At 38.1% G+C, this 27,686-nt stretch overlaps 1 protein-coding gene across 1 annotated transcript in view; it reads right to left on the bottom strand.

Moving 5' to 3' along the window:
- ush2a (Usher syndrome 2A (autosomal recessive, mild)) overlaps positions 1-27,686 on the bottom strand; it is a 243,804-nt gene that overhangs the window by 163,671 nt on the left and 52,447 nt on the right. The window contains exons 15-21 of the mRNA XM_066697388.1: positions 23,264-23,427; positions 18,994-19,152; positions 17,362-17,856; positions 16,468-16,740; positions 14,901-15,070; positions 14,371-14,515; positions 4,703-4,933 (exon numbers count right to left, since the gene is read on the bottom strand). Coding sequence (XP_066553485.1) covers positions 4,703-4,933; positions 14,371-14,515; positions 14,901-15,070; positions 16,468-16,740; positions 17,362-17,856; positions 18,994-19,152; positions 23,264-23,427 — 1,637 coding nt within the window. The remainder of the gene's footprint in view (positions 1-4,702; positions 4,934-14,370; positions 14,516-14,900; positions 15,071-16,467; positions 16,741-17,361; positions 17,857-18,993; positions 19,153-23,263; positions 23,428-27,686) is intronic.

The following is a 27,686-nucleotide window of genomic DNA, read 5'->3' as shown; positions in this document are numbered from 1 at the left end:
AAATGTTGATCTCCTTTAAATGTATTAATATATGTTCATTAATATACTGCTTTATACACTGTCTGTTTATTGATCTTATTGGCATACAGTTGCAGAGCAGGATTGAGTTACACCTGCTCAGCTGAGACAGTGTTTTCATACTGGGGATTTCTTCAATTAATCCACCGAAAGACCGGAGGATGTAGTAATGGAAATGAGAATCAAATTTGGCAAAACAGTAAAGAAAAATCTACTTTTTCTTATTAATGGGAATCACTGTTATGCTGTTCTCTTCACCAAAAATAAAATAATTAAAAGTGTGAAACCAAATGCAAATTTAAAGCATCTTTGACATTTCAGAGCCCCTGCAAATGCACATCAATCTGTGTGTAGGAATCAATTACCTATAATGAAACCATTGTTTAATACTGTTTTTGTTTTTGGTTTGATTTTGTTCTTTATTTTAATGCAAATGTATATATTCCAAAATGTAAAATAGCTTTGAAAGTAGCAAGCTACTTTTTTCAAGGTAGCTATAGCTTTTTTTTTTTTTTTCTACTAAAACTAGCATCTGTTTTTCAGGAGTCGCTTGTAGCTATAGGTAGATACTTTTATAAAGTAGCTTCCCCTACACTCTACGTTTTCTGTGACTGGTAAAATGAAAAGCATTTACCACCAAAAAACAGGCAATTTAACACCTTTGTTAATATGCCTTCTGAGGAAAAATAACATTTGTGGGAATATAAAATTATGCTGTCTGATGAGTCTTTCTGCCATTGCTCTCAATTAGGGAACAAATGGAAGAAAAATCCCAAGAATGGTATTCTGTAGACAGAGAGTCCTCTAAATTCATTATGGAAAGTTATTAGAAATTCTACAGCAGAAAACGGCAAAGGGAGCAGAGATAGCCTCAGTCAATAATGCTTTGAACTAATTCCCGTAAATTTTACCTTTAAAACAAGATCTAATCTGGGCTGCCACAAGAATAGACAGAAAAGCAGACAGAGTAAGGGATCCAGCCCGTGTTATGGAAACTCTATAGATTACGGATAAAGTGGATTGGCCTGAAGGAAACGTGATAGAGATGAGTGTGTTTAAACAAGCCCATCGGTTGTTGGCTTCACGTTTGAAATTGATGATACATGTGCATCAGAATGTGTACTTAACGGTTCTGCTAATACCAATATTAATCCAATGGAAATATACAGATATGCACATCATCCATTGTTAATCAATCCTTGTGTTAGTAAGAAACGCCCTGGTGTTGCCAACAGGATCGCAGGCTGGATGAATCACATTAGTGCACCGAGAAATATATTGATGAAGTTAAATCAAACTGCTGTGTTTTTTAACCCCCCACCACTGGACTGAACCTTAAAATACTGATACATTAAATATTGTGTATTTAGAAATCCATGTTTGATTTCCTGACAGATTTGTTGGAAAAAAGCAACTAATGTACATCTGCAATGTTGTTGTTTTGTTTGCTAAATTAGCTTTCAGTTCCACTTTATCAAGGCATGGCACTAGTTGGCCACTAATGTCATATACTTAAGAGTGACACCTCATAAAGTTAGAAAATTCGCTGATGAAAACTACCCAATCAAGGCTTGAACAAACAAACAAAATAACAGTAACAGGGCTTTTTTCCTGCTGTCTGTTTTTTCCAGTATGACAGATTTGATGTTTTATTTCTTTTTTGCAAACCTATTATTACCACCATAAGTAAAACAAACAGGACAGTTTGGCTTTAATCTGCTTAGTACATAACCTGAATAACTTCAGTCATGTTTGCATTAATGCCGCATTAATCACGTTGTTGCGTATTAATGAGTTTTCGGGAAATGCTAATTACTGTCATAGATTCTGCAGCACCCCATTAAATATACAAATTACAGAATTAAAGAGCCAGAGCTCTTCATGATTAATCTTTAAATGGGGAAAAACTAATGATGTCTGTACAAAGTTTCCTTCTACTTTCGGCTGAGTGAACCCATTTGACAATCAATCAAATTAATTAAGGAAAATAATTTGTATCATTTAACATTTTTGTGGCAATATTACACAGACTTGGGAGAATTTTTTTTGTTCTCTCTCCCTCACCGCTTCCTTACAGTGCTTGCATTTCGGACCGCCATCTATATCTTCAGGAGCAATGACTTCTTGTTCCACATGCCAATGGTGGCTCATTGTCAGGCATTATATTGACAAAAGGCATTGAAGGATCCAGCGTATTCACCCTTGAACCTGACAATGATATATCTAGTGTCTGCTCTGGCTGAAAATGTCAGATATTACTTTCTGTGATCACTTTAAAAGAATACAATTGACAGGGCACAGATTCAAAGATAAAAACATGGTTTTAATTTCCCCTGTCTGTAATTAAAACACTGAAAGTAGTATTCTCCTATTCTATGAAAATTGCTGTCTACTTTCAGATGTTACTCAGCTGAGCTACAAAGTCTTGCAGGTAACACATTGTTGTACTAAATTAAAATAAAGAATTGCATCTATCTTGTACACTACTGGGCATGATCAGTAGGCCTTTCCAATAAACCCAAAGCTGAAGCTGTCTGGCAAAGCTATAAGTCCATAAGCTGAAGTTACCGTAGTTCCTTCTCAAAACCTCTTTTATATATCATGTTCTCATAGGTGACTTACTTGAACTCTCCCAATTTAACTGCACTCTAGTTTAGAGCTAACACTGCTAACACTATGAGGGAGATTAGATCTTCACAACAAAGTTCACACGTGGGTTGCATCTCTCTGTTCTGGTTTACTGTTCTCCACCTCCACTAGTCCGTGGCCATTTATAATCCCACCAAGACCAAGGACGAGCACTCGCGATGACTGCTACCATTGATCAATTAGGAGAGCGCTCAATCCAACTAACGGCTTGATTTATAAAGATTTATCCGTTTGTCATTATTTAAGGAAAACTGGAAATTGCAGTGCTAAATGTTAATAGAGTTATGGAAAAATGGCCATTCGCTTTCAGAAACTGCAAGGTCAGAAAGGGTGAACAGTTTATACACACGGTTCTCAAAGGGAAATTGAATAGCATGGACTTCAATGGAAGGGTGTATTAATTAGCTCTTCTTATATAAATAACTATTTATTTTGCTATTTAAAAAAAAAAAAACAGAAAAGGAAAAGAAAGAGGCAGAAGGTGAGGCACATCCTCGACCAGCATGCAATGTGCGCCGCTCGTATAGCACATAATTTTACTAATTATGTAAATAAAGTCAAGGCCGATTAATATCATTTCTGTTCATGTCATCCTCTGCTTATTATCAAATTGAAATGTCCCAGCGACGATGAAAAGGAGTCAATGCAAACAAGCTCCAGATAATACCGTTTTGGCAACTGTCACACTCCAGTTAACATCAATTAAAATTATAAGTCCTAGATCTGATTTGCACCATACTTAATATTTTTTAAATTGACTACACCTATAATAATACACTCTAAAAATAAGCTTTGAGGCGGTGTGATGCCTCGTGTGCATTAATAAATACCCTCTCCTGAGAGGGAGGTGGTCTCTCTTTTGTGCATGCAATTACATTACTATATCAGATCACAGATAAGATCACAAACATTTCCACTTCTTATACAAATTCATTTCAAGAGAGAAAAAAACTAACAAAAAAACAGCAACATTTATGTTCAGCAATCTGTCTCATCATCCTCAAGAGACAGTAAACTAGACTCAGGGCTAAACCAAAATAATACTTTGATCCACACGCAAATCTTTAATTACAAACTTGTACCCCACTGCGTTTTCATTCATAGGTAACAGAAAGCATCTTTAACAATAAATTAAAAGGCACTAGGGTACAGGTTTGCACTTTGCGATTCACCAGTAGGTCAACGTTTTGATTTGCTTTAGACCAACAGTGATACATATTAACAGTGAAAGCCTTCTAGACAAGGAGAATTGAAATTAAACAGAACAACAATGCCTATGCTGAAGGTTAAGATCAAATATGGAATAAATAAATGTATATAATGATTTGGGGAAAACAAAACAAAAATGCATACGTCCAGTTCCAGACTGTTGATAGTTTATTAAACTCTTGTACTCAAAAAGCTTAGCAAGTTTAATGTACCAAAACCAATTTTAACAAAAAATAACCTCTAATATTTGAGACACAGTCACTTCTTTATTCTATCAAAATTAGACACAATTAAAAGGTATATAATCCAAACAAATGGTATTATCAAATATTTCTGAATTTGCAGATGAACCAGAACATGTTTTAATTTCTGATGCAATTCTCAATTATGTTTGTAAACAGACAAATAATTAGTCTTTATCTAATCATGCGAGTCATTCATGTAGTCCTTCAAAATGCAGCTGGAAAAATAGAAAAGAGTGGCAGACAGCGCTAACTGGAAATGTTTTCCTATAACACCACTTACACAATCATTCTACAAGGTCAATGAGGTGGGATGGGATGAGCAAGGGACGACTCACCCGCTGTCTTGTAGACCCATTCATTAAGTGGACAAACAATAAATAAGTTTGAGCTCTACAGTCTCATAGCTATGCGTTCACCACTGACAAAGTCTACAAAATGAATCTGGGCTGTTGACATCAGACACCCACCTGACTTCAGTTGACTTCACTATCAGGGCCACAGCAGAACACCTAAAGCAATCGCTTTACAAAAAATTGACAATACACTACAGCAGTCAGTACTCCTGAGCTGGGAATCCGTACCTGTAAAATATGTGTTGACTGGGAGAGTCGAGTTGGGAAACCTGAAGTAGCCATTGCCTGGAAACCTGGTTCCTCTCACAAGAGGAAGGAGGGGGTCTGTGAGAGAGGTGTCCATCCTCTCCAGCTGGTAGACTGGCGAAGGCCCATTCAGTTCCTCTGGTGGCTCCCAAGATACTTCAATAACTGTCATATTGAATCCCTTTAACTTAGGAGCACTTAATCTTGCTGGAGCTACAGTGCAAAAAAAAGGGAAAGGGGAAAAAAACAAAAAACAGTACATTTAAAGTCATTTCACAGATCTGCACATACTGGTAATGATGTAAATGGTTCTCATATCTGGTAAGAGGGCGTAAATTACCTCAAGCTGACACATCCCATGTGCATTTAGTCCATTCAAAGTCCAGGACCATCTATAGGATGCAACTAATAAAACTCTCGAATGGGAAAGGGGCCTGTTGTCTTCGCATGCCGTATGTGCATACAAGCAATAAATTACTCTCAATCAATATTACTTCAGTCTATATAATTGAAACTCTCATATCATTTTAAATCCCACTTGCCGATTTAATAGAATTTGTGTGAATTCTCTGCAGACATTGACAGTTTTTTCCTTTTCTCTTTTACACGTCTTAAAAAGTAGCCGGCGGTTCGGGTTGTGGGTGTTTTACTGCTGGAGGACCGCTCCAGAAAAAATATAAATAAAAAATAAAAATATAAATAAACATTAAAAAAATATATAAATAAAGAAGGAAAAAGGAAAAAAAAAAAAGTTTGTTCTTTATCTAACCAAAGTGTGACAGGGCAAATGACCTGCTAATGAGTTAATTGTCCTGGGTAGACAGCCATGTCAATATGTGGGGGAAATTGCAGTTAATGAGATCCCCACATATTCACATGGCCAATTAAGAGCAGGTAATTTACCAATTAAATACTTGGGTAGCAGAAATAGGTCTACAAGGCTAACAGCCAAGTGAGTCAGGGTTGAGCTCTGATTAGCGAGGAGCTCGACTGAAGATAGACTCTGCCTCGGATTGTGAATTTCTTATTTTGTGTTGCTTTTGATTAAAGGACACTCTCTCTCGCTCTCTATCATTACAGCCAAACAGAAGGTATTGTTCTGTATGTAATATCCAGTCTCTGTATCTTTCATTGTTCAACTCGGCTGCCCTGTTTCACAAACCATCTCAGCTTAAAATTGCTTAAAGTATATATTTTGATTTAAGATGTTAACCAGAAGTAGTATAAGACTCTTTTAAACAAACATTTAATTTAAAAAACTCAGACCTGTCATTTCTGAACAAGGCAATTTCAGTTACATATTACATGTATTACACATATCACTTCATGTGTATTAGACTTATCCCCGCCATTTAATGCAATCAACCCCAAAATCAGTCAAATGTGTATTTCCTACTAGACGAAGTTAAGCACTTAGTTACACCAATTACTTGAATAACACTTTCATTTGCACCCTCATTCTGGACACACACTGAATATTGGCATAAAAATGAACAGCACCGACAGTGACACAATGTCATTTATTATATTGAAAACAAAACTGATGAGGCAATGCTCTGCGGCTGTTTACAGCGTGTGGCTCAATCCGTCTTCTTTTTCATTGCGTTGACTGGATTCTGGCCTCTCCTTTCCTTAACAGACTGTTTTTCTTTTTCTTTTTCTTCAATAAGACGTATGTATTAATATGTAAATAAAACTAGTTACTTCATACTTCAGATATTGTAGTCTGTTCAGGATCTGTTACAAAACTTCAGAAAAACGGTAAATGGTAAAACTCTACTCATTCACACCTCCCATTAGCCAGCAACACTAACCTGCTGCCAAATCCTGCATTATATACAGACCTTGCTCTAAGTGGCATGACACTAGAGTGATCAAACAAGCAGGTGTTTTAAGCCACACCTGCACATTCCTCCCGCGTTCCACTTGTGTACAAATGTGTTTGCATAGTATTACACAACGCAAAGGGAATTACTAACAAAAGTATTCCTGTTCACTTTACCCCAAAAAAAGATATCCAACAGCACTGGTCTGCACACATCAGAAAAAGCTTTTGAGGTTAACGTCGAAAACTAACAGGAATATCTATCATATTGTATTTTTACCAGTTTCTTCTAAGGTAGGAATTTAACAAGGGGATGCTAGACTGTGTTTACTTTGACTTGTTTGTTTCCCCAAGAAAATTACTTTTTTTTTTCCCCTAACCTAACTGCCAAGCATTATCTTAAGGTTAGGATGTTCATTTCCTGTTATCAACATATTTCAAAGTGCATCTGATTAAGTTGTAACACAACTGTGCTTGGCTTAAAGGTGTTAAAAAATAGATAACAGCAGATATTCATATAAACAGGAACTATTGTATAGAGCACTCATGTGTACAGTTTACATAAAACGTGTCATTTTTTATGAGCCGTTAGGTCAGGGCCTTCTTAAACGCCCTGTAATACCTACTTCTATAACAGGAAAAGTATTGATTTTGGAATAATTGTCTAACCTTCTTTAGAAGAAATACATACACCACAGCCACAATTAATGTGCCGCGCTCAGACGGGAAGCTCTTGTATGAGCACCTTTAAGGCTGTGATCTACATAAAGCATTAGTGTAGCAGTTCACATTCAAACACGGGCAGTAACCCTGTGAGTCAATGGCTAAAAAAGGAGGATGTATTTTATACTGCAGGTGAGCATCCATTTCAGATAAACTCAATCTCATGCATGTCACTGTCAGTTTTTACAAAATGTCACAGCAAAAACAACTCCAGGATCTGGGTTTAACCTTCTCACTCTGGGGGCTGGTTTCATCTTGTAGTGATTGCTACATACACACAGAGGACAGACAAGTTCGGCCCAAACAAATCAACAGCAATCAAGGCGGTTCACAGTATGCATGCTCTATCCAAGGAGAGGATAATAGATACAAATTTCTATCACCCAAATACAAAGGCCTATGTTTCTTGCAAAATATGAAATATACTACACTAAAAGAAAGTATAATTGGGTGTCCTATAAAGCTTATTTTCAATACCCGAGTGGTTAGTATGGAAAACTTTTTGCAACAGTTCTGTCAATAACCGAAAAGAGAATGGGTGTTTACAGGGGTGACAACAAAGAAATGTTATCAAGGATAAACAAAGCAAAATCAAAAGTAGTCAAAAAAAAGTCTAGATAAATATATAAATTCCACTCTCTCATCTGCCTTCTAAGCCAGAAGGCTGACAAATCATGAACACTGGAAAATGATATATATTTTTTATATACTATAACTGTTAAACAGTCTATTACTTCGGATAAGTTTAAATAGTGAGCCATTCATTTCACTTCTGTGGTGTTTAGAAGACTATAATATAATTTAACTCAAAAAAATTGGAAAGCAGATGCCACCATTTTCCTTTGAACAGATGGTAATTCTGTCTAATGGTGCATCTATATAATACTGATGTGTATTGTGTATACAAACAGTAATAAAACCTAGGTAAGGATCAAATAAATTGCAATCATCAACATTAAATCCTGGCAGAAGGCTAGAAGAACAAGGCTAATGGGATGCTAAGTCTGGGATATTTAAACCTGCTTATGGGCAAATTGATTCGAGCTAACTGTTAAAAGGTTTGTACGAGTGACAGAAATATAAGAAAATATATCACTGCATTGGTTGATTGGTTTCAACTGTGTTTCTGTTTAGGAAAAACTGGAACTGACAACAAGGGTCCCGAGTGTTGTGATCATCCCAGACTGGATCCCAGAGTGACTGGCTAAAGTTTAGCTGTCAAGGTGAACTTTCACCATTTTAAGTCCTAAAGATCAAGGAGCAGCTATTAAAAATCATAGTTTCATACATGGCCTCAGTATCGTCAACTACAGGCGTTTTAAAAGGATTTGGACAAGGACGAGAGGATGTCAGGCACACAGCAGCAAGGACAGGGCTCTTGCAGGTATGATGTAACATGAAAGTGATTGCAACAGACCAATAACTCATACATGTTACAATCTCTGGATGTAAACAGTAAACAGAAACAAATCACAGCTGTGCTGCTTCAAGTCAATTCCAAGCTGAATTTGAACAAATACGTCTGGAGAAGTGTTAAGGAAAGGGCAAGAAACTCTTCTATTTTTTTTCTTTTTCTAAAAGACAGATGACTGCAAAATATTTATTCACGCACCAAAAAAGTGTCAATAATAAGGAAACAGCAACAAATATACAATTTGAACATAACAAACCCATAATACATTTCAATTTTGATAGTAGTATGTAATATGTAGTAGTATTAACTTGTCTAAGCATAAAAAGGCTACATCAAGTTACAGCCCTGTTCCTTTCATTCCCTCAAATAATGATGAACCAATTAAATATATTTATTAAAAGCCAAGGAACACCACATCTCAGCTCAGAAACACCTTCATCCTCATAAAAACACACACACAGCTCCAGGGGCGGACTGGGACCAAAAAACGGTACAGGACGCATGGGGGGTGGCTTCTGGCAAAATGCGGTCCGGGTGGGTGCTGGCTATATATATATATATTTTTTTTTTTTACCAATTCAAATTAAAATCTAACATATGGAACCACCAATGACACACCAACCATTTTAAGATGCAACATATTGAGTTGACCATATGCTCTAGTGCTGTTGAACGGCTGAGTGATTCATGCCCATCACATTCTAGTGTATCAATTAAAGCTCCTTGAAGTCTGTGTGATTTGTGCCTCTGTTATTAAACCCTGCTAATTCATCCTACTTACATATTCGTTATAAATCTCTAGGAGTGCTCCATGATTCATAGCAATCTGTGAGTGTGCTACAGCAAATTTTTCTCCTTGTAATTAACAGTAAATTGTTTTTAGTGCCACACAATGAATTTCCCAGTTATACCGCAAATGAACTACTGAATACACAGTCCTTACCGACGGATTGTTTCAAGTCGGGAAGCAATTAAAAAAAAAAAAAAAAAAATGTAAATCAAAACAAAAGAAGAAAAAAAAAAAAAAATGACCTCACACTGTGATGGTAATTCAGACGGGACAAGGGGAAGCGATGAGCGGTGAAATAAGCGTCTTTCATACATGATCCTGCTGAAAACATATATTACAAAGACAAGTAGTGTGTTGGGGGTGGGGAGCAGACTGCAATAATGAATCTCCACACTTAGCAGATTGTAGAATATAAACGGACTTAATCTGAGCACTATAGAACCTTGATTTCATACTTGATACTATAAAACAAATGTACCACTGTTTTTGAAATGAGAGAGAGCCGATGTGAAATTCAAAAGATCTAAGTATTTTGTACAAGACCTGAGCAAACAGATGTCAAAGCAAAATACACAACAACTGCACAATGCGTGCTGTCAGCGCTTCCCTCAGACATTAAGGCGATTGTGATGAGAACTCACATCACTATATATATTCTCATTTCAAAACTAACAAAACAAAGACATACAAGCTTGTACTGTATTTCTAAACATTGTTCACATCAGAACTTGAGAATATTGTTATCTTATGCCAGAGGGGACAGGAAGTGCTGAGGTATTTATCTTTATGATATCCTGAAGATTTTATAAAACTCCAAGTCAATTTTTCAACAGCTAATCTCATACTGTAAAGCCCTTGTAATACATACATACAGTACTGTACAAAAGTTTTAGGCAGGTATGAAAAAATGCTGTAAAGTAAGAATGCTTTCAGAAATATAATAGTTAATACATTATATGTATCAATTAACTAAATGCAAAGTGAGTGAACAGAAGAAAAATCTACATCAAATCCATATTTGGTGTGACCACCCTTTGTCTTCAAAACAGTATCAGTTCTTCTAGGTACACTTGCACCAGGGATTTTGTAGGCATATAGTCAGGCGTTTGATTAAACAATTATACCAAACAGGTGTTAATGATCATCAATTAAATATGTAGGTTGAAATCCAAACATTAACTGAAACAGAAACAGCTGTGTAGGAGGAATAAACCTGGGTGAGGAACAGCCAGACTCCGCTAACAAGGTGAGGCTGCTGAAGACAGTTTACTGTCAAAATTCCTACACCATGGCAAGAAACAAGGTAGTTCTACTGCATCAGCAAGGTCTCTCCCAGGCGGAAATTTCAAGGCAGACAGGGGTTTCCAGATGTGCTGTCCAAGCTCTTTTGAAGAAGCACAATGAAACGGGCAACGTTGAGGACTGTAGACGCAGTGGTCGGCCAAGGAAACTTACTGCAGCAGATGAAAGACACATCATGCTTACTTCCCTTCGCAATCGGAAGATGTCCAGCAGTGCCATCAGCCCAGAATTGGCAGAATACAGTGGGACCCTGGTACACCCATCTACTGTCCGGAGAAGTCTGGTCAAATGTGGCCTTCATGGAAGACTTGGGGCCAAAAAGCCATACCCAAGCCATACCATAGCCATACCTTGGGGCCAAAAAGCCATACCATACAAAAAGTCTGAGGTTTTTTATAGCACATTAACTGCATTAAATACACTACGTTAAACCCTTCAAACCTGAATTACGTTCCAAGGTTTTAAAAAATATAACAATGCCTGTTTCTTATCTTTAATGCAACCACAAATGAGACTGAATACATTTACATATTTAACTAGACATCAGGTCCAAACAGCTTTAAAATACCAATAACAACGTCATATGATAGCATCATATATAGCACTATAGTTTTGGTAAAAGTGTGAGATCATTAGACTGCACTATAGTTACAGTACAATGTGAGGTCATTATACTGCACTATACTTCCTCTACAGCAGGGGTAGTCAAAAGGCGGACTGCCAGGTGCTTTTGACTGGACAGCGAGAAAAAAAATAAATAAATAAATAAATAAATATATATATATATATATATATATATATATATATATATATTTTTATATATATATATTTTTACGGAGGTTTGTTGCACTCAGTGCTTGTTATTCTGTGGAACCCAGTAGCAGCCCTTCCTGGTTATTAGCCAATAGGATGTGACGTATTAATAATGGATGTCCTATATAGAGCTCGTGTTCACGTTAGTTAGTTGTTGATTGCTCGCAGATTCCCGGTTTGGGCGTCTCTGTACACGATCTGGACTGGGGCAAGAGTGTCACTTTGTACTCAGGTATTTGGTTTGTTACCCTGATTTCAATAAATAAACAGCTGAACTGCTGATCGATTGATGCGTGGATGTATTTCAACCTTGCCTCCAAACAGGGAGGGGAGGGGGCTCACGGTGCCACCTAGATACTCCTACATCAATGGTGGAAACGTCTTATTTCCAATGAAAATTGTGCATCCTCACCCATTACAGTTACAGAGCTCCACCGAAATACATCTGTGATTGGCAAGCACCAAAAACCATGTTTAGTTTGCATGTATAATCTCGGTTGATATGTGATTTTTCGCTGGTGATATGTGGTTGTGGAGCAAAGATATGTTTGATTCCAAATCTGCCTGATTTCATGGATTTCATGGAGATTTTGAGCTAAGTTGTTCAACTTCAAAATGACTCAGAATCGCGCATTTCAAGTCTTCAATTTTCAAAATCTTATGGGGGAGGACCCCCAGACCCCCCACCCAGAATTCCTCAGTCCTCTTTGTTCTCATTTTGCAACATTCATTTTCAACAGTGGATAGTGATAAAGGGATAAAGTGGTAAAGACCTGAATCTAATTAACCAGCAGGAATTGCTCTTTTTTTTTTTTTTTTTTTTTTTTATTATATTAGAAATACTTTTTGATTACATGACGTGCAGTTACAGTACCATGTTCCGCCCGCGGGACGAGGGGGCATAAGACATTAATACTTATAAACCGATCAGCCATAACATTATGACCACCTCCCTAATATTGTGTAGGTCCCCCTTTTGCCACCAAAACAGCCCTGGCCCATCGAGGCTTGGACTCCACTAGACCTCTGAAGGTGTGCTGTGGTATCTGGCACCAGATCCTTTAAGTCCTGTAAGTTGCGAGGTGGGGCCTCCATGGATCGGACTTGTTTGTCCAGCACATCCCACAGATGCTCGATTGGATTGAGATCTGGGGAATTTGGAGGCCAAGTCAACACCTTGAACTCATGATACATCAGACCAGGCCACCTTCTTCCATTGCTCCGTGGTCCAGTTCTGATGCTCACGTGCCCATTGTAGGTGCTTTCGGCAGTGGACAGGGGTCAGCATGGGCACCCTGACTGGTCTGCGGCTGCGCAGCCCCATACGCAACAAACTGCGATGCACTGTGTGTTCTGACACCTTTCTATCAGAACCAGCATTCACTTTTTCAGCAATTTGAGCTACAGTAGCTCGTCTGTTGGATCGGACCACACGGGCCAGCCTTCGCTCCCCACGTGCATCAATGAGCATTGGCCGCCCATGACCCTGTCACCGGTTCACCGCTTTTCCTTCCTTGGACCACTTTTGATAGGTACTGACCATTGCAGACCAGGAAAACCCCACAAGAGCTGCAGTTTTGGAGATGCTCTGACCCAGTCGTCTAGCCATCACAATTTGTCCCTTGTCAAAGTCGCTCAGATCCTTACGCTGCCCATTTTTCCTGCTTCTAACACATCAACTTTGAGGAAAAAATGCTCACTTGCTGCCTAATATATCCCACCCACTGACAGGTGCCATGATAATGAGATTATCAGTGTTATTCACTTCACCTGTCAGTGGTCATAATGTTATGGCTGATCGGTGTATTTACATCTACAGAAACGTTTTATTTTTGTACTTTGTCAAATTAATGTACTACATATAAGCAACGGGGTTTATTACTAAGCATTATGTGTGTTGGAAAGGGGCATTTGGAGGTGTGATTTTCTTTTTTTGTTTTCCTCTGTAGTCTGGACCTTGACTATGCCTTGACCAAGAAATTTGGACCCTGACAAAAATAATTGAATACCCCTGCTCTACAGTGTGAGATCATTAGACTGCACTATAGTTACTGCAGTGTGAGATCATTAGACTGCACTATACTTACTGTACAGTGTGAGGTCATGAGACTGCACTATAGTTATTGTACACTATGGTCATTACACTGCACTATAGTTACTCTACAGTGTGAGATCATTAGACTGCACTATACTTAATGTACAGTGTGAGGTCATTACACTGCACTACAGATACTGTACAGTGTGTGGTCATTACACTGCACTATAGTTACTGTACAGTGTGAGGTCATTAGACTGCACTATAGTTATTGTACAGTATGGTCATTACACTGCACTATAGTTACTCTACAGTGTGAGATTATTAGACTGCACTATAGTTACTGTACAGTGTGAGGTTATTACACTGCACTATAGTTACTCTACATTGTGGTCATTACACTGCACTATATTTACTGTACAGTGTTGATGTTGTGTGAGATCATTAAACTGCACAATAGCTATTTTGTAGTGTAAGGTCAATAGACTGCACTGTAATTAAGGTACAGAGTGAGAATCGTACACTGCTATATAGTTACTGCAGTAATGGACACAATGTCTTAAAAGGTGTTAAATGTATGGATACAGACTGTCATAGATGAGTAAACACTTCAAAGTTCGGATCTAAAGCTCTACTGTTCTTTTTTCCTCTTTCTTTCTCTTTTAGTGGATTGTCTTAATATGTACACTATTATTCACACACACACACACACACACACACACACACAAATGCTGTCATCTGTCCTTACCAGCAGCTAGTGTTTGCCCAGAGGCCAGCCGACTTGTGATACACCCAAGCCGATTGCAGAGAGTAATCGTGAAGTTGTAGACTTGGTAAGGTTTCAGGCCTTCCACTACATACATCCGCTCATGTGACGAAGCCATATAAAGAACCTAGTAGCCAAAAAGAAACAATGAAAATAAATGAATAAATAAAAGGAAATTGAAGTCAGATTAGGATTCTTGGAACACTAATTCTGACACCCAGAGACAGAACAGGAGAGAGGTTTATACATTTATATGCATACATGTTTGGGTTTAGGAAGCATAACAATCACTTTTAAGGGCTTTCCCAAGGACCTGCGCTGCTTTCATTTGAGTTTTGAGTGGCAGATAAAACAAACAAAAAAGAGCTTTATCAGGATCTGTTGTACTTTTCAAAAGGATACAGTAGTGTATGTGTGAGACAGATTCAACAAAGCAAACATTGTTGGTCTCTTTTAAGGCCTACCATCTAAGAAGGTTGTATTTTTTCCTGTGATTATATCCTTTAACTCACTTGAGAAAGGACTGGTGGGACAAACTCATTGGTGGTCTGTTCCTGATGGAGATTGACCCTGTACTCTGTGACCACCCCCCTCATGGAAGTGTCGTTTGGTTGGACCCAGGTCACATTCAGAGAGGAGGATGAAAGTGGAGACACTTCAGGTGGTGGCATGAACGCTGGGACTGTAAAAGCAAAACATAGTTATCGGAGGTGTTGAATTTGTTTTGATTTTTGATTTAGGCCTCCAGACGGATGATGTGAAAAAAGTAATGCATATACGACATTATTCTTTGTAAGAAAAACCTTTAAGACACATTAAAAATACTGTTGAATGACTTAAATTGTTGTTTCACTTCATGACACGCTTGATTTTGGTCCCTCAGGCAGGGTGAGTACAATTTTAAAAAGCATTTTGACAATGTCTTTATAGAGCTTATATGTCAGGGCATGTACATTCATAATGTGCAACCTTACAGAATACGTGTCCACATTCCTCCCTTCTGCTAGGACAACAGAATCCAGCATTCAATCAAGCAAGAAAGTTATTTCTCAAGAAGATAAAGACGTGGCACTCTAAATATGAAAATTACAAAATACAGTTTGTTGCCATTCCTCTTAGAGAAACAACATAATTGACAAGAAAAACGGAAAAATATACAAGGAAATCAAGCCCCTCATTGTCTGTGACTGAAAAACATGCACAAAAATAATAATAAAAAAAAAAACATTATTTTCCGCTTTCTAGTGTCAAAATCTTAAAGCCTGGTTGACAGAAAGCTTTTTTCACCTGTCTTCAGATTTCCCATATTATTGTTCAGTACTGTTTATCCTAGTTAAAAACCGCACAGCAAGCCGATCTAGCGGTTTATCTAAGGAAAAGCTTGTTTCATGCAAATTTCCTGTTTGCATTTCTAAAAGCTGTCACATAATGTCTGTAACACACGGCTGTTCATTTCTCTCTGCTTAATAAGCATCTATCGAAAATCAATTCCTCAGATAAAAGGAATTTTAAGTTCATGACTTTCATATCAGAAAGACAAAACTAATACATTTACAGTGAATATATTGATTTTCCCATGCCATAAACTTGCACTTTGACTTGTTAAATGTTATTTAAGGTTACTCCAAGTGGTTTTAAATTTTATTTAAATTGGGATTTTGTTTTAATAAGGCATATTATCCCTGAAGAATTCATAAGACAACTCCAAATTATTCAGATTCCCTTCCAGGATCTACAGTTCTACAGAAACTCTTTGATGATAACAAATTGTTTTGCGCTGGTCTGAATCAACCACAGCAGACTGTGACTTGGGATTTCCCTCAGAAAACATTGGGTGCTGCCATGGCTGAAGTGGACTAGGTTATCTAATTTTACCACACAACAGCAAAGCCTATGGTTTACCAAGTACCTGGGAGACATCTCAGTGAGAACAGCATTGGTACTACAAACTGATTCACTATAACCGGTATAAAGACAAAGGAATAATATGAAAAACAGATATTTGTCTAGAGCTGGTAGTGAAAAGTAGTTTTGAGATCAGGCTTTGGTCTGGAAAGGGGTCTTAGGTCCTGTTCTCACCGCCTTCATCTGTCCTCCCAGATGCCCACTCGGACAGGGTGCTGCCCACCATGTTGACTGCAAACACTTTGAACTGATAGGTGGAGAACGGCTCCAGGTCGGTCACTGTGGTGCTGCTCTGCGGGGGACTCAGGGCATTCTCGTTGGCAGAGGTGACCATCGACTGTGGGTTCAGCCACCCGCTGTCAGAGAAGACCCTCCTTTCCAGCAGAGCAAACTCCTGGTCGGGTTCTGTTGGCCCACGTATATACAGCTCATATCTTATAATAACTCCTGGAAGAAGTAGGAGAGAAAGAAATACACGTAACACATGGTTATAACTACTTTGGACAAAAGAAGTATGCTTGAAAAGACATATCCAACGATTACAAACTTTCCCAGCTTTAGGATCATTAAGAACTGCCTACATTGAGCACAATAGGTAAGGAAAGACTAACCAGCTCCATGGACAAATTAAATGTAACTCGCATGGAAAATTGGTTCTTATGATTTGCTTAAAGCCCATTACTTAATATTACTATTATAATCAAAGCTTACCCTTAATTCTGCTTTTATCTATTTTGGTTTTATATTCCTGTAGCCTTACGTAATCTGCATGATGTCAGATTCATTCTTTTATCATGACATATTCAGCTATTGTGGAGTTGAGGAGGGTTAGGGGAGTAGAAGAGATGCTTTGTAATACGATACCATCTTCCGATTCATATCATGTTGCCTACTGGGCATTTGCAATTATACAGTATGACAAAGGTATTGTGCTGTATGTATGTGTTGAATATTGTTCTAATGCAGAATTCATAAAACATGTGTCTTAATCATTAAAAGCACGTATTTGCAATGCTAATAACATTGTGTTGTTATTTTTTTTAGTTTTTTTAGTGTGTACATATTTACCGTTGGGCTTTGCGGGCAGGTCCCACTCTACGTGCAGCTCTGTGGCCCCCACAGTGCTGACCCTGGGAGGGGCCTGGCCCTCGGGGGGGATCTGGGCTGTGACCAGGCTGAGGAGGCTGCTCTCCGCACAGCCTCCACTGGTACAGGCCTGGACAGAGAAGTTGTACCTGGTGAAGGGTGACAAGCCACTGGCCGCTGCCCAGGTCTGGGGCCCCTGATAGTGCACACGAGCCTCCTGGTTTCCTTCCCTGGTTGACATCAGTACATATCTCTCAATGGGACCAGACGTGTTCTGAGGGACTGTCCAGTTAAAAGAAGCACTGCTTGGTCCAGCCCGGCCCAGGAGATTGAGATGGGGTCCTCCTTGGGGCACGCCGGCTCTGGTTCTATAGCTCACGGAGGGGCTTCTCGTCTGGCCGTGAACGTTGCTGGATTCCACGTGATACGAGTAAACGGTAAACGGTGACAAACCAGTGTCGTTGAAGACTTGGGACTCTAATATGAAGTGGGGGAAAAAATATCCACTGATCACATCCTTACAAATACAGGCTGACAGTTACTTTTATGGTTTTACGGTTATGACTTTTTAACTGATGAATGTAAAACATAACAGGAAATTCTAAAATCCAAATTCTAAATAATGATAATTTGGTAACACTAACATTAAGTGAATTACTGTGCATTTACAGTGTAATTACTTGGCAACTACTAGTGTAATTATACCTATTTACACTGTATTTACACTGTAATTGTGCATGATTACAATATTTTTAATGTGCTTTTACTTTACATTTAGTATCCCTAATTACTATGAATTAACTTGGTAACTATCACTGTAATTATGTCTATTTACACTTTATTTACATTGTAAAACGTACAGTGAACTTCTTTTTAGGGACACTGTGTAAAGTGTTACCGATAATTTCAATATATTAATAACACTAAGAATAATAACATTATTATTCAGTGTTGGTGCATTTGATTAAATTAATACATAAAAACATCCATACAAAACATCCTAAGATATTTCCCCAATCTGACATAAGCATAGTCCATTCATCTTTCACTTGGGTGTACAATTTACTATTGTAATCGATTTTACAGGTGAACCACACCACTATCTTTTATTTTAAATAGCCTGAAAATGCGGACGTTTCTTGTAAACCGTGAACAATAAAGCATTTTCACTGAGAGAGACTAAAAGACAGATCCTCTCTTATTTAATCTCTGCATGAGGTCATAGGCCAAAATTGAAACCCATGCATCCGCTATACCTGGGAACGAATGCACTTCTGTGGCATTCATTTTTTTCAGCTCTGAGCTCACTGTGGAGGCATTTCATTGCTGCAATGGTCTTGTATAAAAGCGCTGTTTCTTTAATAAGTTATTTATACAATTGTATACTTAACTTGAAACCCCTACTGTATAAAATTATTTAAAAGGCTCTGATTTAGGAAATTATTACTTCAATTAAGGGTTCGATTAAGAAATTAACAGCTCAGTTGGAACACAAAACCACCAGAGCAGGGGGTCCTCCTGGACCAGGGTTGAGAACCACTGGAATATAACTTTAAAACTGTTCATTCACCATGAAAATGGAGGTGAAATCTGATTTTCAAAAGTTAGACGTACCGAACGGACACGGTTTCTGAATTCTGTAGATCTCGGTGGCGTCCCTGTACAGTCTGAATGTGAGGACATTGCTGTTGGGGGAATCCGGGGGACTCCACGACAGGCCGATTGCGGAGGAGGTTAGCATGAGCCCGGCAGGGGGGGGCTGCTGAGATGGAGCTACAACAGAAGAGGGGAGGGGGGGAACAAATATTGACCATTAATGTTCATCAGCAGCAACAAGTAAATTGTTCTAAAAGGAAATACAACAAGGTTAAAGATCCAAGACATCTGCAAATGGAACCGAATGGACTAGGAATAAACCTTGAAATAAACATGTTTTATGCATAAACATGCTAACTTAATAAAACAGATTTGTGGGGGCAATAGCTTCAGACATTAACCATCTTTTCCAGACCACAGACATTACAGGCCATAAAATTTAAAGCGCAGAAGTGCCACTGTTTTCTAAGAGGCTTGGGGCTTAGACTGCATGTTGCCGTGGTGAATTGAATTCCATAAAAACAAAGGATGTTTGTTGCACATAAGCATATTTTACATTTTATCAGGGGGAAGACACTTAGCATACTGAGGAGCTGCGAAAATCCCAAAGGAAGCTTTTTACCTCCTGTGATAAATGCACTAAGGCTGGAGGTAACGCTGATGAGGAAAGGGTGTTGTGGATGTGCGGGAGCCCCTTTCCCTGACCCTATACTATCTGGACTAAGCTGGGAGAGAATGAAAAGATTTAAGGTTAAAAGCACCAGTTTCCTCTGTAGTGTTTTAAGTCTTATTTTTTAAGTTCTCAGCCTTTAAAAAAAAAAAAAAAAAAAAAAAAAAAAAATCTTAAACTACTCAACTGAAGGTGTTATGTGATGAAAAAGTGAAGTAGTTTAGTCATTATTATTACTTTTTTTTTGTTTCCCTCCTGAAATAGTTGAATGTAAAGTCAGTCCATATGTTTTGATTGTAACCTGATGCAATCAGCCATACATAAAAGAGTTATAAGTTATAATAGAGTTATAAAGATTTAAAATAAGAATACTGAAGACTGGAATGATGAAAAAAGTGTTTTAAATTCACTATATAATATTTTATATTGATATTAGAAATAATGACATTTGTGCAGACTTGGCAAATTGGATTTATTAGTAAAAAGCCAAACAAAGCAGTAAACGATACACCCTTTCTTAAATTCTCTCACCGCTTCTGTTTTTGTATGATAAGAGAAATAGGTTTGTCCAAATGTATAGCCCATGGGTTTGTCGGTTTGTGGATTTCCTGTTTCTCCTCTCAAAGCTAAAGATGTTACCTCGTTGTTAAGAAAACCACAAGATCGTACCATTTGTATGCTGTAACAGGACCAGACATCTGCCTCCATGATGACCTCCTCCCTTGGGAAGGCCAGCCTACAAACTTTGCAGAACCTGCATCTTTTGTATCCTTTGATTGGATGAACGGCCACAACATTCTACATCATTTTCCTATAAAGCTGCACTCATGTTTGTAAACATTACGTTCTCACTGAAGGAATTTCCTGACGTGGTGCTTCCAAGCCGGCTTGATTAAAGTTCCATTTGCTTTATCTCAACAACTTTTCCAGTTATTTCCGAGACGGGTTCTACAAATACATAGAGTGGTGCCATTAACACTTTATAGGGCACACTTAAAATCTGGGTTTGTTTTTACTCTTATCTTGAAAGAGTGATGGAAATCAATTACACTGCACATCTCAATTTTCTTGACCGAAATGAAGAAAATAAAGGTGCCAAATACCCCCTAGCCTGAAAACAGTTTAAAATTTCCATCTTAATTATTTATATATACAATTTAATGTTTAGAACACTATAATAATAATTTGCATTGCATAAAACAAATAAATCCACTATAATACATAATTACAGATAACCATACACATTCAAAGAGCTGCATTGATGAACTTCCCTTTGCAGGCTAGAAGATAGATTTGACACCGACATACTAAATACTAAATATTCTGTCAACAGTACTTATGACATCGAACAATGCTCTTTATACCCTACAAATAAATGGATTTAGCTCAATGTTTAACATTTGTTTACCTGAATACCTTCAACAATATCTAGATTAAGGTCAATTAAACATTGCTCTTCACATTACATTTGCAATTGTTGTCAAAATGGTAGGGACAAAAGATTGCAATTCCTTATCAAGTCAAAATATCACCAGCTATGGGTGCATCATGGGAATTAAACTTTTAGACAGATGTTAAATGTTGCCCAGAAGTATTTTTTTTTCCTTGTAATCATTTAACATGTGACTTTCACACTTCTGATACAGGGAAACAGATTATTTCTAACAGCATCTAATTGATTCTTCCAAGTTCCAAATGTTTTGGATTAAAAAACATGGCATTTCAAAGTATTTCAGATATGAACCTATCTCTGCATACTACAATGTTTCTTGAAGGCTGTTATAAATGATTATAATTCTTTTTTTTTTTTTTTTTATTGTCTCAAAACAGTGCAAATTTGTTACCAATTTCCTATATTCAGCTCTGGAAAAAATTAAGAGACCACTGTAAAATTATCAGTTTCTCTGGTTTTACTATTGTAATAGGTATGTTATGGGGCACCAAATGTAAAACAGAGCACACTTTTTTCAAGTGTCTTTTCACACATTTAACTTAAATCTTGTATTTTTGGCCAGATTTAGTAAATACTTAAGCCGTTTTTTTCCACATTTATAAAGATTCCGTTTTTTAAATAAATACTTAAATAAATGCTTAATCTCCGTTTTGAAATAATAAATATTTATCGTTTGATCTAAATCCTAAATCTCTCAGTCACAAAATAAAGCTTTAAAATAAATATTTAGTCTAAATATAAATGTTAAATATAAAAGTTAAAATGTAAAAGTTAAATGTGGAGTTGGCAAAATAAGTATATAGCTAACATGCAAATCCAGTCCTGCCCCTCTGGTCAGGTCAGCCTCTCACAGCAGTGGGCGGGGCTTCAGTAACCTGTGTAATTTGAGCCGCTTCGGTGCATCGTCAGGGCATCAAATTGTCTGATTGTGTTTTCGTGATGTGGTCAGTGGAGCTAGTGGTCACTGATCCAGTGAGTAAACACTGACTCCCAGTAAAACTGAATTAAAAACAATCACCGAACTGCGGATGCGGCAGGAGGGTCAGGACAGGACTTTATGTACATTGAGCGGCCAGCGGGGCAGAAGCCCACAGTGTGTAGTATAAACACGCAGAGAATCGTTTCCCCCTTTGAGACACTGGCCCACAATCACACCAGCATATTGGATTTATAATAAATAACACACAGTCCTGCTCATCAGTGGTCCACTCACTGAACCTGTGCACTGTGATAGTGGCGGGTCATGCCTGTAACCAGATGCATTGTGGGATACTTGTTGTCACTACACTACGCTCCACTCCACTATGGCCATTTAAGGGATCATGCCCCACCCACTGCTGTGAGAGGCTGACCTGACCAGAGGAGCGGGACTGTATTTGCATGTTAGCTATATATTTATTTTGCAAACTCCACATTTAACATTTATATTTATATTTAACATTTGTATTTAACATTTATATTTAACTTTACTTATACATTTAATATTTATATTCATATCTAGCATTTATATTTTACATTTAAATTTATATTTTAAAATTTATATTTTACTTTTATATTTAGACTAAATATTTATTTAGTTAAATGTTTACTTTGCAAAGCCCATATTTAGAATTTAGCTAAATATTTAATCAAAAGATAAACATTTATTTTAAAAAAACTGAGATTTTGCATTTATTTTTGTATTTATATAAAAAAAAATATTTATAAATGTGGGAAAAAAACACAAGATTTAAGTTAAATGTGTGAAAAAAGTCACTCAAAAAGTCACATTTTTGTTTTATTCTATAAACTACTGACCACATTTCTCCCAAATTCCAAATAAAAATATGAACGGAATGGAATGGCTGCCATACATGTAGAGATGCTGATTTAAGAAAAATGTGCAGTGGTCTCTTCATTTTTTCCAGAGCTGCATGTAAACCATCTGATTTCAAAATGTAATGCAATTTAAAAAATGTGCTGTTCTCTTGATCTATATGTGAAGCCATTTATTACTGCAAACATTTCCATATTTTATATGTTTAGTGATTGTGTGCTGTGAAGATGGGTATATAGGCTAGATGTGAGACAAATTCCACTGTCAGTGATACGTGCACGTGATACGTCTGTTCTGCTTTAAGACACAATTAATCAATATCACGGAAATATCATATTGTTTTACTCACTTTTACTACATCCCAAATGGTTGTCAGCATCCAGATGGCTAGCTCCAGAAATGCAGACATCACACTTTGATCCGGTCACAAACTGCTTACAGAAACACTTCCCAGAGTCTGGGTGACAAGTGCCATTGAAACTCCCTGCTGGATCACAACCACACTCTTCACATCTGCAGGAAAAACACACACACAAAAAAACAGCCAAAAATTGCATCAGCACAATGAAAAATAATAAGGGTCTATGCACTCAATCTATATCAGATTTACATCAGTCTAGCAGGTAAAATAAGTCTTGTATAGGGAATCGAAGTATGACTGGGTGTGTATAAAGAATGCGCTACAGAACCTTATTCCTTTATTTCCCTGCGATTCATAAACTTTCAGAGGATTGCCTTGTCCATGGTGCAGAATTTATATTATCCTCATTACTAAAGCCAGCTTGTCGGTGCATTGAGACACTTGCCACATACTAAAATGGTCAGAATGAAACAACACAAGATTTACTTTCTCGCTGCTTTGGATGGGGAAAAATAGTCTTCATTATGGTTAATGACACAGCTGAAGGAAGAACACTGCAAAAAATTGTAGGTTACCACTGCAACCCTGGCTACCTCGAGAGGAACACCAGCCATTACCAATGGGTTTTCCTATTCCGGTCACAGACTTGACCCCAAAATTTATACTGAGACTCACCATAAGTACAAGCCTCCTGCCTGACCTCCTCCAGCATGGGCAGTATAAAGCCAGTGCACAGACACACTTTACTTCAGGACTGAAACCCCTGCTGCCCAGCTGGAGGCAACTAATGGCTACCTTTCCCCTTAAGGGAACCTGAGTTGTGGATGCAACCTAACATCGCCAAACAACTGGATAATATAGGCCGTATCAATGTGTACTCGACGTCCATGTTGGAATAAGGCCACCTGAGCATCATAATGACAGGGGTGAACTATAATCGCCTGCATGGTATGTGCTTCCTGTGTGCGGTTCCCAATCCACAAGCTAGATCTATGAAGGGAAGTCTACAGAACATGGGGGAGATGTGAGTCGAGGCCTAAACAGTATCTTTACGGGTGTAATCAAGTAGGGCTGAGCAGAAGACGCTTCACAAATGCTAGCACTGACTTTCAGTAGTGGCTCCCCTGCTGCTGCTGAACTCTACCTCTACAATCCACCTCCAGAGAACCAAGACCGTCGCCATAATAAGCTAATGCTTGACCTGAGGATTGGCAGCAGTGAGAAGACAAAGTTCAGGCCCAAGGCTCCCCTCTTGGTGACTTCTAATCCAGTCTCCTTAAATGGACCCATTCACAGTTCCTCCCACGGCCTCTGACAGTTTTTCCCGATCCTTCTGTCAGTTCATGAACATATTCTCCATGGACCTTGCATTAGGTAATCTCGGGGGCAACCACTTAACACCCTTCAAATGGCTGATAAAAGCCGGGGCTGCATAATTAGTTGCAAATTTGTTCTGCCGTCTAAGTTTCCTTTTGGGCTAAGCCTTCTGTTTCCAAACTACATCTTACCCTTGACTTTGTATAACATAAGCAAGGTTAGATAGACACACCCTTCATATAATCATCAATAGAAAAAAGCTTTCTTCAGCCACCAGCTAAGAGATTTCTACAATGTGAAATAGAAAAACAGGACCCTTATAATTCCAAGTTTTCTATGGTTTCATTTTTGGTTTTCACACTACAGATGCTACATTCACATTCTGGGAAGGGGAATTAGATCCCAAGTAGCATTAGCTAACGACAACTTGTACTGCTTTGTGATTGATTGTTGAAAATGGTTGTGAAAACAGTTCAGTACACAACCAGTCATACAGAGGGGTGCTACTAAAACTCAGTAAATGATTATGGCTCACTACATAGTAGCCCAATGTAAGAAAGCAAAAGGAAAGTATTTCTAAACAGTTATATAAATAAATGTTATCCATTCCTGTGTAAAACAGTATATTCATTTTCAAGGTTAAACAATTATCCAAACATGACATGCCACAGAGTATTTTCTGTCATTTATTATCACGGGAAAATATGCCATAAACCTATTATGAGATTAACAATTCACATGAAATAAACTATGCCTGCGCTACAATATAAGAAAACAAACTAAGATGCATTGTGTTATTGATTTTGCAAGGATAAATGGGTTTATAATATTTAGATAAAGAAATCTTTATTGTGTTGAATCTCCAGGTGCAGTTAAGGCTTCCCTTGTAATCAGTTTAAATAGTTCATTTTTCATCCTTATGAGAAAGACTGCGTTGCTGAATGGATTGTATAAACAGTAATCTGTCAGGACTTTTATAGATTAGCAATTTGTGATGCTGGGTACTTATGCTGTTGATGTATGGAAAAATACATTCACTTACTCCTTGTGATTCCACATTAGAAGTCTCATTCTGTTTACAAATACCATATTACACATTACAAAATACATATTTTTTAGAAAACATTTTCAGTTATTATCTGAGGTAGATCAAGATAATGCTTCTCAGAGTTATTTGAGAGAAGTAGATAATGGTAGGTTACTAGGAAAAACCAACATAAAATAAAATCTACATCCTTAAAAAACGAAATGAATATTGGAACACTCTTGTTATGGTATAATTGAATGGCACCCTAATTTGAAATGTATAGGGTTGGTAAAATGGGTGCCATTTTCCTGATTCAGGTGGGAAAGACGGTTCCAGTTTTATTTCTTTATCTAAGGCCATATGTTCATGCTGGTATGCTCCAATACTGTATATCATTAAGCTACTGCTAATGCATGATGTATTTACAGCTTAATTGATATCTCCAACAAATCAAGTGTGCCAAGAGCATTAAAACTCTCTGGTTCATTTAGAAACGGGTTACTTTAATGACTATTTTGACCTTTGCTGGAAGCATTTGAACCTTCAGGCCTATAACCAGTTAACTGGATGAAATTAAAAGGGATGAGTCTATGCCTTAGCGCAATACTGTAGAACATTTCTTGAACGAGGACCAATATGTGTAAAAAAAAAAAAAAAAAAAAGGTCATTTCCTCAACCACCAGTCCACCATGTAAAATCCACTTACAGTATCTGTATTAGAAGTAGGTTATAAATATACACATGTATGATTATATAGATATATTCAGCAGTGGAATGATACAGTGAGGGAAAAAAAAGTATTTGATCCCCTGCTGATTTTGTACGTTTGCCCACTGACAAAGAAATGATCAATCAATAATTTTAATGGTAGGTGTAATTTAACAGTGAGAGACAGAATAACAACAAAAAAATCCAGAAAAACGCATTACAAAAAAGTTATAAATTGATTTGCATGTTAATGAGGGAAATAAGTATTTGACCCCTTCAACTTGGTGGCAAAACCCTTGTTGGCAATCAAAGAGGTCAGACGTTTCTTGTAGTTGGCCACCAGGTTTGCACACATCTCAGGATGGATTTTGTCTCACTCCTCTTTGCAGATCCTCTCCAAGTCATTAAGGTTTCGAGGCTGACGTTTGGCAACTCGAACCTTCAGCTCCCTCCACAGATTTTCTATGGGATTAAGGTCTGGAGACTGGCTAGGCCATTCCAGGATCTTAATGTGCTTCTTCTTGAGCCACTCCTTTGTTGCCTTGGCTGTGTGTTTTGGGTCATTGTCATGCTGGAATATCCATCCACGACCCATTTTCAATGCCCTGGCTGAGGGAAAGAGGTTCTCACCCAAGATTTGACGGTACATGGCCCCGTCCATCGTCCCTTTGATGCGGTGCAGTTGTCCTGTCCCCTTAGCAGAAAAACACCCCCAAAGCATAATGTTTCCACCTCCATGTTTGACGGTGGGGATGGTGTTCTTGGGGTCATTCCTCCTCCTCCAAACACAGCGAGTTGAGTTGATGCCAAAGAGCTCGATTTTGGTCTCATCTGACCACAACACTTTCACCCAGTTCTCCTCTGAATCATTCAGATGTTCATTGGCCAACTTCAGACGGGCCTGTACATGTGCTTTCTTGAGCAGGGGGACCTTGCGGGCGCTGCAGGATTTCAGTCCTTCACGGCGTAGTGTGTTACCAATTGTTTTCTTGGCGACTATGGTCCCAGCTGCCTTGAGATCATTAACAAGATCCTCCCATGTAGTTCTGGGCTGATTCCTCACCGTTCTCATGATCATTGAAACTCCACGATGCGAGATCTTGCATGGAGCCCCAGACCGAGGGAGACTGACAGTTATTTTGTGTTTCTTCCATTTGCGAATAATCGCACCAACTGTTGTCACCTTCTCACCAAGCTGCTTGGCGATGGTCTTGTAGCCCATTCCAGCCTTGTGTAGGTCTACAATCTTGTCCCTGACATCCTTGGACAGCTCTTTGGTCTTGGCCATGGTGGAGAGTTTGGATTCTGATTGATTGCTTCTGTGGACTGGTGTCTTTTATACAGGTAACGAGCTGAGAT

Source organism: Amia ocellicauda, chromosome 1 (assembly GCF_036373705.1).
Source record: "Amia ocellicauda isolate fAmiCal2 chromosome 1, fAmiCal2.hap1, whole genome shotgun sequence".
Lineage (NCBI taxonomy): Eukaryota > Metazoa > Chordata > Actinopteri > Amiiformes > Amiidae > Amia > Amia ocellicauda.
This window is presented reverse-complemented; position numbering and strand designations above follow the sequence as displayed.